General features: G+C 38.7%; 3 protein-coding genes across 5 annotated transcripts in view; 1 reads left to right on the top strand and 2 right to left on the bottom strand.

Moving 5' to 3' along the window:
* Nucleotides 1–3,602, bottom strand: part of LOC110045185 (dynein axonemal heavy chain 6-like) — a 103,321-nt gene extending 99,719 nt beyond the window's left edge. Inside the window, exon 1 of the mRNA XM_089275940.1 lies at nt 2,804–3,602. Coding sequence (XP_089132066.1) covers nt 2,804–2,995 — 192 coding nt within the window. The 5' untranslated portion in view covers nt 2,996–3,602. The remainder of the gene's footprint in view (nt 1–2,803) is intronic.
* Nucleotides 3,603–4,302: 700 nt separating this feature from the next.
* LOC110045399 (uncharacterized) lies at nt 4,303–6,836 on the top strand. The gene is made up of 2 exons (XM_020751001.2): nt 4,303–4,815; nt 5,297–6,836. Exons 1-2 carry the CDS (start codon nt 4,671–4,673, stop codon nt 6,298–6,300), a joined length of 1,149 nt encoding a protein of 382 aa, XP_020606660.1. The 5' UTR covers nt 4,303–4,670; the 3' UTR covers nt 6,301–6,836.
* LOC110062370 (DNA repair protein RAD51 homolog A-like) overlaps nt 5,794–12,500 on the bottom strand; it is a 42,832-nt gene continuing 36,125 nt past the window's right edge. For 2 of the 3 annotated variants that reach the window (XR_016203011.1, XR_016203012.1), the window contains 5 exons: nt 10,533–10,663; nt 10,005–10,125; nt 9,560–9,633; nt 7,401–7,643; nt 5,794–6,406 (listed from right to left, as the gene is read on the bottom strand). The gene's annotated coding sequence lies outside the window, so the exon portion shown is untranslated. The remainder of the gene's footprint in view (nt 6,407–7,400; nt 7,644–9,559; nt 9,634–10,004; nt 10,126–10,532; nt 10,664–12,500) is intronic. The other variant, XR_016203013.1, reaches the window with a different exon arrangement.

The raw sequence follows: 12,500 nt of genomic DNA on the forward strand, positions 1-12,500 counted from the left end.
TTGACGAAGCATGCGGATGGAAAGCATGTGTGCTATGGTACCATCCTGAGGTGGGTACTCCCTATAATAGCCTATCTGGAGAGGCTCCACCCAAAAGGGGAAACTATTTCATAATTAAGGTATATTATAAGGGTAGGAAATTCACAAATTGATGCATATGAAAGGGCAAGGAAATCTGTCATTTAGGTATCTAAAAGGGACTTGAGTTAAAATACTTTGAACAGACAAACCTTATGGCTGTATCATTAAATTTATTAAGCACTACATCATTAACTTCATTTCAAGGGTTTAGAAAAGGGATCAGTGTTTTTAAGGTATCAGTATTCCCCAAATGACCATCATTCATTAGTGCCACTTTACGGTTGGATGTTTCACACAAACCCCAGTAAAGTATATATTTTCTGAAAACTTAAGAATTGTAGATTACGGAGGCATATTCATTAATTAACAATAAAAAAGTTAAGGTTTTCTGAATATAGCGCCCTATTTCCCAAAGTACAGAGGTTCACTAATCATGTTTGTTTTCGCTTGGATTTGAGCGGGAGGACGCAATCAACATGGCTTTGTCTTCTTGACACCTTTCTCTAAAAAATAGTGTCAGGAAATTTTGATTACTTGTCTGGTTTGTTTTTGACACATAGTTTAACTTTGAGTATTGATAAAACATGCATTCTCTTCACTAAAATAGTCATAACTTTGAAAGAAGCAAAAAATAAAAATTCCCCAACAAGGTTTTTTTTGCCTGATTACCAGGCAACATTCTCTCCAAATTTCAACAAAAAACGTTGAAAACTCGCTGGAAAAGAACTCAAAATGTGCGCTTCACTCACTGAAATTTTTGTTTCAAGATACCAAGGAAAATATACTTTGGGGCATTCTTCCGGTTTAATGAGATAATTACACAAAACGTGTCCAAATAATGACATGTTAATCAACCAAGTGAAGGCTCATTTTACTTTAACAACAGAGCTTGTATCAATTAAGAAGGAGTCTCAAATGTTGCATCTGGCAGGAAATATCCTTGTGCAAGATCTGAATTTCACTACTCATGTGCCCAGGTTAGTAAGAAATAATTTTCGCTTCTGTTTCTTCCTTTCAATTTTTAAAACGCTTTGGCTTAGAGATGCAGTAGACAACGAGAGAGCCTGCTCAGCTTGTAAACAACGTGAAGGAAACCCATGAGATACCAATTAAGTTGAAATGTTAGTTACTGTTACTGCTTTGAACAGGAAAAGTGCCAAGGAGGTAATGCTTAGAAAATGTCAAACGTCTTCCTCGTCCAGTGTAGGCAACTTCTCCTGCTCGAAGCAGGAACCTTTGTTGCTAGCAGCTAATCTGATCAAATGCTTTTGAAACGTTACCCCCGACTTTTTCCTCTTTGGTGCTTTCTTTGAACTTGCAAATGGACAAGAACTTTTGCATTTCTTCGATGACATATTTAAGTTCAAGTCAACAATCGACAAAAGGAGAACAACCAGACCAGCTCGTCAACTATACCAAACACAAACATTTGGTAATTGTAAATATGCGGCAATTTGTCACACAGTGTTTAATGGAAGTATTTCTAGTGACGGTCCATTGACAGCTATTAATTAGAGATAATTGATGCAACAAAACGTTTTTATTTGTAACTTTGCATAGAATCAATCTTTTTTCATAGATTTTTTTTAAAATGAAAGATCGTAATAAGATCAATCTGAAAAAGCAAAAAACAATTTCTTTGAGAAATGGTCAATTTTGGGGTATACTGATACCTTAAGTAGGTATGTAAAGATGGGTACATGAGAGTGGTACCTTTGCTGTCAAAATGGAACCCAAAGGAGTAGGGAGTTGCACCTCCAGATGGAATCTTCCCGTATAAATCTTTCTAGAGTAGCTCCTCTGGGGGGGGGGGGGGGGGGCACCATATACTGAACTCAAACTAACCAATAGTAGTGTGCATAAGTCCCTTAACATTTCACGAATAACACCAACATATAGTCTTGTATTTAAGGAGAGCCGAACAGTATTAAATCAGTACAAGAACTGCACTTGACTACCAGTTACTCATCTCAAATATATAATCCCTCGACAGGGAATAGTACTGGTATACGTAAATTTAAATGTAGGCTAGGACAAATTCAAGAATACAAAGAGTTTTTCCAGTAAACTGTGTATATCGTACACATACATTTAAAAAAACAAAAGACCCATGTCCAGGACACATGGTGCTATGGATTAAAACGCCTGCTTTTTTATCTTGTTGACTACAGCTTCTCGCGGTAACTTGTTCACAAAAAGTTTTACAGAAATTCTGCAGCTATCTACATGTGCAAAATTATTTGAGCTTACAAGCTGAAGGCTCATACATACATACTTACATACATTCTTTATTCAAGACGCAAAGTTACAAAAGTATACATATAAAAACAAAAGATAGAAAAGAAAAGGCGTCTTGAAAAGGAAGTTATGAGGTAAACCCTCTGTAAAAACTCCCTAAAATAATACGAGAAATACAGAAAATATATAAAAACAAGGATCCTTAATTAAACATTCAGATACAATTTAAGCTTGGATCGGAATAGCTGGAAGCTATCAGCTTCCACTAAGTCTCTTGGTAAATTATTCCATTGCTTAACTATTCTAATAAAAAAAGAATGTTTGTAACAATTGAGTTTGGCAGGTTTGATATAAAGTTTGTACGATTGATTAGCTCTCGTACACTTAGTTGTGGCGAATTCGAAAAAGTCTTCAAATTTCAGATGATAAAAACCAAAAACAATCTTATAACACTCAACTAAATATAAACTCAAGATAATCTCACCTTTTTGAGCTGCACAGGAGTAGGGCCACTGAATCTCAGAGCCCGTGGATTTGGCTTCAGTTGGGGTTTCGCATAAATACGTGCACGAAGTTCGTTCTCGTCAATCCCTGGCAGAGAAAACGCATCGGATCTCGGGTTGTTTACCGGTTTCCTGCTGCCGTTCGCCAAAGTGCTTGCACCGTTTTGAGACATTTTGTTGTTAAATATAGCTTCTTTGTGACAGTGGAATCCTATCCTTAGAAGCGTATATCACCTGTTATCTGGTGTGTCTCTAAGAAGATCTTCTGAAGAAACATAAACGGACTAATTACACGAGAAACCTTCTTCAGGCTGTTCGGGGTTTTTCAATTTTGTCCGCCATTTTGCATCTGAACAAAGTTGCTACGTAACGAGATTGTCAACTGTTCGAGCCTCGATGTCATGTAAAAACTAATAAAAAATGAGAAAAGACTGAAACCTGGACGAAAGGGAGTGAAAAAGCACTAACACCATCGTAAATGACTTCTGTTAGTGATTTATACTACTTTGTCTTACTTTTGCGTAAATTAAAGAGACGTTGAAAGATAATATTTGACACGCTTCAATGGCGTATCAGTTACATGCATGACTGGTGTGTAAGTCTAACCCGTAAGTATTGGGGGTGGCGAATGCTAAATGCGAGACTTTGCGAGACGACGAGATTAGCGTTTTTCTTTGCGAACCCGAGACTTCAAAGTGTTTTAAATGCGAACTCAAGACGTTCAGGTTCTAAGATGTTGTGATGTGATTTAACTTCAATAAAAAAAAAAAAATAAACAAATCGGTACTTCGCGACTGCAAGACGCACATAACCGCTAAAAAACGAGACTGCGAGACCCGTAAAATTCGGCAAAAATTTTGCGAGACCCATGATTTTTGAAGGACCATTCCCATCCCTAGTATTTGAAGTCCAAATTTTTATACGTCTAAAACTCGGTTTGATCAGACAAAAAATTGATGGCCTGCAACTTTTACCCTTGGAGTCATTCCTTTGGAGAAAAGAAATAAATTTTCTTTGACACTTAAGTCGCGTCAATCCTAATACTTGAAAACTATCTGTTAACACTGGCTGGGGAATGAAACTCAGTCAATGTAAAAAGCTTGAATTTCTGCCTTCGCCTCTGAACAACACTTCAATTTGATAAATCTTCAAATCGATCATTGTAATCCTAAAATATGTTGTTTGTTTTAGAAACGATATTCGTAAAGATCCTTGTTAAGTAGACCCATAAAAACAAAATTAATAAGTCTCTTCATAAGCTTTCCGGAGTTTTGTCATGTTTAGTGATCCCAAATTTTTAAGGCCACAAAGCGAGTGAAGTATTTTAGTTTTAACGTTATCTCATCGAAAAAAGTCACCACAGTTCACTGCGTTGATTATTTTACGCGTAGAGGGCGGTATTACCAAATGCCTTTGGTGTAAGAATTTACAGAACTCAGCCAGGCAAATCGACGAACAATAGTGATTCAGTGGTTTAATGAAGGGAACGGGAATTCTTTTTCGGCTACATAATTACTACCATGGGCGTTTGATTACCAAAATTCTTCATTCTTCTCTATACCTGAGAGTTGAAGCTACTCATTATTGTACTTTCCTGGACCATTTTGTGATCAACAAAACTGAGAGAAAGACGCATCCCGCAATACTAACATCGGCAAATAATTGAAGGTCGAAAGATCTGGAAAGGCGACTTACTCAACGTGATGTCCATGGTTTCTGATGACCCCGGAATTGTTCTTCTGGATTTGTTTTTCTAGTTGAGTAAATCGGTCTAAAAACATGGAGAATTATCAAAATATATAGAAACGTTCATCTCACCGAGATCTATGAAGTAATATGGCCTGACCGATGATGGATTTCACAAGAGCAATAAGCCAAAGGAAAGATGGACAAATAAAAACTGACACCTTTCTCGATTCGCTTGTGAGACAGATGTCAGTTTACACGGTGGCTACCATAGGTTTATTTCTTATCTTAAAGGAATACTTGATCGGTAAGTACATGTATATATCTGTGCATTCCACGATGTTATAGTTTCGCTCATTTCGTGCGGTTTAGCTTGACGTTTGGCATATTAGCTCTGTCAAAGGATTTTTCTCCCCCGTTTTACTCTAAAGCTCAAAACATTGAAATCTCCTCGCCAGTTGCTGGTCTGGAAACATCCCAGGTAGGTTAACCCTACCTGGAGTGTTTGCAAGGGAAACTGTTAACCCGCCTGCCAGGGTGACCCTAGCACGCAGATAGGATAACCCACCTACCCGGTAACCCTGGCTGCCTTCTAAAATCGACGAAGAAAAAAAGGAGGAAATGTGTGAGTGCTAGGGTAACCCGCTTGCTAAGGTAGCTCTCTCTCCTTGTAACCAGGCCTTAAGTTAAAAACCACACTCGGAATTCTTCTTTATTCTCTATAAGCATATTTACCACTGAAACTGAAACTTAAAATAAATTTAACTGGTCTGGTTTTCATTTCGAAGGTTCGTTTATCGTCTGCCAGCCAATCAACAGGGGCGTCAAAGTAAACCTGTCCTACGATCAATCACAAGCAGATTACGATAAGGCTTACTGCTCCATGTCCATGACAGATTTTGCAGAAAATCTCATTGTTGCAACAGGAAGTGAGCCCAACACAATCCCCGGAGTGACTATCATGGGGATCAAGTCAGGGGAAGGACGAGTCATCTATCAGAAACTTCTTCCATTTGCGTTCGTCATTCAAGCTGCGCTCTGCTGCATTCCAACAATTTTGTGGAATATCTGGGCTTCTGAAATACTTCGTGCTTCTGTTAGACTTATTATGGATATCTCAAGGAAGATCTCTCCTGCAGTGGACAGCTCAAGCCACGGATTAACCAGAAAGAACCAAAGTTATGAAATCTTTTTCGAGGATCTAAGCAGTCAAGTTGACTTTTGGGGAGAAAGGAAATTTATTGTCGGAGTTTACACTACAAGGTTAATGCTAAACCTAGGCATCTTCATTCTTATTGTTTGTTTTTATTTGACATACCCCATTCTCAATTATTATAGCCTGCAAGGGTTGTTCATATGTCACGTGCACAAGCAAACCTTGGTCACGTGCGCTTTTCCGGGTATTGACTTGTTCAAGTTAGTATGGATCGTGAATATCGTTCTTGTGGACGTTTCGATTGTCATCGTTGTTCTTCAACTGATTAACGTTGTTTTCTGTATGCCACGTAAGAAAACGTTTTTCTCATGGTACTTAGGAGTGGAAGAAAGAAAAAAATTTCGAATATCCAATGATTCTCATTTGATCTCGTACTTTTGTTACGAAAACGTTGGTGCTATGTGTCCTCGAATTGTGTCTAACTCGCTTAGTCAAAGAAAGCCATTGTATTCTCCGCTTATCTCATTCGGGAGTTCGGAGGAGGAGTTGCGTTCCTCTAACTCAAGTTCATCTATTTCATACAATACAGCGCCTCAGCTATTCAAACGAGAAATCACTGAAGGGGAAAAGGGATGAAGCAATTCAGAAATAAGGAAACAGATCCAAAACAGTTCTGTGATGATAAAACAAAAGCTCACGGAGGTCCAGGAACAAAAGCGTTTTACTCTCTCCTCTGCTGAATCTGTTAGAGCAAAATAGGATAGAAACTACATCAGAATGTATGTTTTGGGAATTTAAGACTTAAATACATTAACAAAAGTTAGGAGATATAACCGAACATAATGTCAGGAAGTACTGAAATACAACCGTTGAAAAGCCATAATAAATTTCGAGGATCCATCTACACTACGAAGATATACGCATGTTAGTCGCAAACGTAAAGCTGCAATGGGAGGATGTTTTTTCAGTTTTAAAACGCGGCCATTTCCTATTGTCAACCTTGAGACAATCCCCTGCATCGACTAGACAAGAGCTACTTCTAGTTTCCTTGTTACTTGTTCTTAACTTCTTATTCCCAAACACCTTGCAAAAAATCCCTAGATCTATGGATAACACAAATTTTGAAGTTTGTAAAAGTACAGCAACCTTAATAAACATGTCAAAATTTTAAATATTCGGTATTGGGTGTGGGCTTTCAAGTTGAAGGTTATTTAACTTCGTTTACACACACCCTGTCACCGTCTACTCTAAACAATCCACAAATAGACAAGAACTTCAGAAAGACAGATTTCACGGAGCACACTTCAATCACGCTATTCACCAAAGTCAAGAGGTCGTTAACCAAAACACGTGTGTCATCGATTGGTACGAATTGAAAAGTGCAATCTATGTCCGTTAATTGGCCCGTTCCCCTGAGTTCTCTGGTGTTGACCATGGGAGGAGGAGGGAGGCTGAAATTCAGGCTACGGCTAGTTATCCAATTTTTAGAGAGAACATTGAAAAAGAGACTACTTTTAAGGATGTTTCTCTTGAGTTCAGTGACTTATGCCACGTCTAGTTCTAGTTATTCGCTCAGTTTACTCTTTTTTTGACCTTGTCGTTAGCTTCTCCCAGGCGGCAAAATCGGCCCTTACTTCTTGTCCATTATTGATAGCAAGCAAAACTCTTCAGCCGTTGTCCCAAACCGCGATTCAGCGAACGTTTGTACGTAAGCAGTAACTTAAAAAAACACTCACCATCAGGATTTCCATGACCGGCGCGGTGCGACGATATGATCGTTCGATGCACGTTTCCTTTCTTTTCATTTGGCGAGAGCGCACTACTTGACCTACAGGTTAATGCCTCCCGAATAATGGTCTGCTCACGCGTAATAACGTCTAAATGTAATTTGCTGCGACTCACTTGCTCCAAGTAATATTCTGCTCATGCGTAATTGTAACCACACTCTTGTATGAAAAATGGCAAATCGCTTCCCTCAGCTGTCAAAGAGAGATTCAAATGTGAAAACAAACTGGGTGATCTAATGATGAAACCATTATTGAACTCGGTTATCGCAAAATATCGTGATTTGTCAGTGTCTCGCATATCAATTATTTCCCCCAACTTCAGCAAATAATTATCTGCTAACCCCAGGCTTGGCAAATCATGATATTTTCCTCAACTTCTTTTTATTACAATTTCTCTCGCTTTGTTGTCTTTAATAACAGCCTTTTATGAAGAACACGACTTTGGCTTTCTACCAAAATGTATGTTCTGTCTGTTTCACTGATCTCATATGATTCCTTACTGTATCTCACATCTGTGAGAAAGTGAGGCATGTTGTAGCTAAATACCCCTGACAATTTTAATCCATCGCCCAGCATGCTATTGTCTATTGTGACATGTACTTGCAGTGTCCAGTTTATCAACACGCGGCATAAAAGTTTGCATGTCTAGAACTAGTCGGCTGTGATTGGTTAACAGATTTCAGCTGCTGTTAATCAAACGATTAGATGCATTAAAGCATAGTCCCCTCAACTAACTATGGATATAGGCAACAATAATGCACTAATTAAAGGCGCCCGGATGGAATCAGACTGTTTACTTTGGCCCCGTACACACTAATCCGCCACGAAAACGGAGTTTTTTCCAAAAAAGCTCTTCACACCCGAGGAATTTGGAAACGCCGGCTTTGCGTGTTATTCTAAACTTAAAACACTTTGGAGATGGAGCTTTTCGAAAAGGACTGCGTCACGAAAATTATGTGACTTCCCTGCCCGAGCTTTTCCTCAAATAAAATCGAAAGAGCTTGACGGAAGACTATGACCGTAGAAACAAAGTTGCTTTTCAAATTTCTCTAGCGTAATGTGAACGGGGCCTTATCATTGGAGACGCAGAATTTTTCACATGAGTTCGTTCACTGAACCATAATTGTCAACACTTTGTCCCACACCTTTCCCATTTTCATTACCGGGCAACGCCGCAACGCATTGACAAAAATACGTCTACAAAGTTGGTCCCCGCTAATTCGAACTCGGTTAATAATTCATATTCCGTATTATTCCTAACTAAAACCCATTTCTCTTAGATCTTCTCTTCAAGCATTTACTTTCAGTTATTCCCAAACTCCCGTGGTTTTGAACTAGTTTTCGTTGTCCCTAAAGAGTTCTAAATAATGGGGTTCAACTGCATACACTGTTAGACTTGGTCGTGTCTTTATCCTCTCTTAAGATAGAATATTTGAACTTCATGCACGTTATCTTATAATACCCCATTTGTCATGGGTGCTCTTGCAGGGAAATAATGTAATCAATGCATATTGTTGAAATTATAAACAATTATTGGATGAGGTTTTTGTGATATCCAAAATAATCAAGGTCGAGGTAGGGGTTATCAGCCGAAGCCTAAGGCAGAGGCTGATAACCCTTACCAAGACCTGGATTATTCTGGATATCACGAAAATAATTGTTTTATTATACATTGAACGAAAAAAAATGGAAGTCATGTTTTTGCTTCTTCATTGACAACACAAAGCGCGCGAACTTGACATGATTACCCGTGACCTTGAGCCTTGAGTGTCTTTGACATGATTATTGTATAATCTGCAGAGATGAAGTCACAGGCGCTGATTTCGAAAATTCACTGTGCGCTTTCGACCGATCAGAAAAGAGATAGTGAGCTCAATGTATAATAATTTGTATAATTTGCTAACTGTACAAGTAGTTACTATTATGGTAACCTTTTGTAAAGTTGTCTTCACTTAGTTCATACTACCACATTTCCTTAAGTCTTGTTTTTGTTAATCATTTCAATTCCATCACTATTTCATGAAAACTTAGTGAAGGTAATAAAGAAGCCCCATTGAAAAAGGGCTAATTTTTTTCTTTAAACTTCAAAATAGGAATTATCTTCAAACCTGTTTTCACCAGAAATCATCAAATTATGTGAAGACAGATTTCTTTCTTGTGTCATCAAGTTTATGTCTGGGATCTGCCAAATGTAATTGCAAGTGTCAGGACAATCATTACCACACAATTGCTGTACAAAATTCTGGTTAAATTTATCCAGAATATGGTAGTTTAATGTACGGTATTTGTGTTAATTAGGCTACTTGAAAATAGCAGAAGAGTAGAACACACCATAAAACGGTTAGCTTAAGTCTTATTCTTCATAGACCTTTGTGCACTGATTTGTATTGTCATGACGAGGACAAAACTCTCAGATACAATACTAGACGGTTATTTTAATTTGGCTTGCTTGATATATTATAGTAAAGGGGAAAACTTGTGATATAAATCATGTTAAAAACTATAACTATTCGTTTATCTAAAACCAAATGGCGAGGTAATAAGTTGTGCTACCTTCATGGCTTAGCAACGTCGTGTTTCATTGTGTTTCCTTCCTCTATTCCAGTCTGGCCCTCTTTGCTTGGGCGAGGAGAGGCTGGTTTCACGGTTGGTATACTCTTCGTAGTGCTTTTTGCTGTGGTTTTAAATAAAGATCATTTAAATTATTTATTTGATTTTGTTGGTTGTATGCTATAAAATTAATTTAGTAGTAATATTGTGATAACAACATAATTTAATTGAGTGATGTTATAATTGGAACGTTGATATTTGCAAAGCTCTTTCAACAACTAGGAATAAAACTGTATATTGGTGTAAATAGCTGTAAAACAATTATTTTGAGCTGTTTTCCAAAACAATAACATGTGTTAATTCTATCCTTGGGCATGTGGTATATGTATTGAAGTTATGCAAGTTTCTCTAGACTATTCAATCCACTCTTTCATTACTGCTTTAGGAGTGTTGTAACTTTTTTTGTCCACTCAAGTCTAGAGAGTATACAATTCTCTAGCTCCCTTAACAAAAAAAATGTACCGGTAATACCTTTCCACATTTTGTACGTTGTATGCATTTTCGAATCCTTCTATATTCATTTGTAGCTTTGATATTATTGAAACAACTTGAGCAACCTCTGAGGCAAGCTCTGGAACTGGATTCTTCACAAAGTAGGGTATCTGGAAAACACAAAATGTTGGGATATAGCTGATAACACTTGATAAAATAAAAAGAAACTAAACAGAGTGTAATAAAATTGATATCTGCAGTGTTTGACATCTTAAGTGTTGTTGTTTCATTTCAGTTTTTCATATTGAACCAGTCAATTATCATTTAATGCTTCAAGGAATATGTGGCAAAAATTCAATAATCACATTTAACATTCCTGTGTTGTGTTTTGTGTAATGGAGCAAGTAGATAGCATAGGTGGGGTGGACCCAAGCTTCGTTGTTTAGATTTTAGTTCTTTTTGTTTTCTTTCTTTATTTTTCTCTTCTCTTTGGAAGGTTTGGGTGGGTATGTTATTAGTCACTGCTGACAACTCGTGTGCTTTTGGTTATTTTGTGCATTGGTAAAAGTTAATAACCAGATAAATTAATGTTATGGCACGCAATAAAGACACAAGACCATGTAGTGGGTGATAGTGGGCAGGGAATGTACTGGCAAGGCTCGATAAAAGCCCACTGACCGGATAAAACCCACCGGATGGGGGGGCCTTGGCACATGGCACCATGTCGAGGGGGTGCCTCATGCCTGTACTGCAAGGAGGACATTGTTGCTGGAATAATTACATGGGGCCAAGTTAACCCAGCCAGAGAACAAATGTCCCCTTCCTGACGGGGCTCCCGCACAGGGCTGAAGGGGTGCCGCAGGCAGCAATTCCCCACCTACTAACGTCGGGTATGACAAGAAAGTCTCCTGTGTGGGGCCCATAAACTAAGTAAAAAACCGGGCAGCCCAGGCCAGATCTCCACAGGAGGTGCAAGGGATTAGGTACGGAGAGACCTTGGTCCCAGTGGGGTGAGTGATAGCGAGACCAGCCGCCTGTGGAGGGGTGGCCTGGGGGACCCGTGTAGTAATAGGAATGAACCTGAGATTAATTGACAAACTATGAATGCAACAATAAATATAGTTACAGAGAGACATCACAGTGTTCTCAATGTATCTAATGTAGTTATCAGTTAAGGCACGATGCCAAGTTCTTGGGTACTTGAAGAATAGCCTCTTTGTGGGTCTTGATATAAGTTTGATAAGCATTAGATTTCCACCTTCTGAGGACTTTGATAAGCCAGTCAGGAAGTCCAACTGCTCCCGCTGTTGTGGCTGTGCCAATACGAAAGCTGTGTGAAGCGAAGTTTGCACTGTCCAGGCCACAGGATGTGGAGTAGGGTACGCAGGTTGTTGGTAAGTGATGCACGGGTAAGGTTGCGCCCATCAGTGAATTTGAAGAGAGGCTGGGAGGTACTCTGTCCGTATGTTTGAAGAAGACAGTCTTGAAGGGCGGTGACCACACAGACGTTAGAGTTTGACCTAGCTATAGTGAGTTTGGCTCTCTCACGGAAGGAGTCAGTTTTGGACTTCTTAATAGTAATTTCAAGGAAATTCGGATTGAAAATATTAGGGTTAAAAATGATATCTGATCTGGATAAGTGAGTACGGGGATCAAACTTGCCGTTGCAAGTGAATTCACTGCTTCTTAGAAAACCGAAAAATGCTAGGGTAAAAGCAGCCCATAACATGGAAGAGTCGAAAGCCTGGGAGTGAAAGGGTTGTAGCTTAGAGTAGATTTGTTGGAGAACTGTAATAGTGATGGGGTAGTGTGCCTGTTTAGAAACACCCTGAAAACATTTTATGCCTTGTAAAGTTTCATAAAGGAGGGGCATGGAGGTGAAGTCCAGCGGAAAACCAAACTCAGTATGCAGGTTTTTTACTGCTGCCAGGTAAAGTTTTATAGTGCCATAAGAAACTGTATTGGAAAGGTGGGTAACGAAGTGAATTAAGGTAGTCTCACTGCTGG

Source organism: Orbicella faveolata, unplaced genomic scaffold (genome assembly GCF_042242905.1).
Source record: "Orbicella faveolata isolate gen_17 unplaced genomic scaffold, um_ofav_v1 contig_4, whole genome shotgun sequence".
Lineage (NCBI taxonomy): Eukaryota > Metazoa > Cnidaria > Anthozoa > Scleractinia > Merulinidae > Orbicella > Orbicella faveolata.

What these genes read in the sequence shown, in the direction of transcription:
- LOC110045399 (XM_020751001.2), top strand. Translation starts at nt 4,671, where the DNA reads ATGATGGATTTCACAAGAGCAATAAGCCAAAGGAAAGATGGACAAATA. An exon ending in CTTAAAGGAATACTTGATCG is followed by an intron (nt 4,816 to 5,296) that starts GTAAGTACATGT and finishes TTCATTTCGAAG; the next exon opens with GTTCGTTTATCGTCTGCCAG.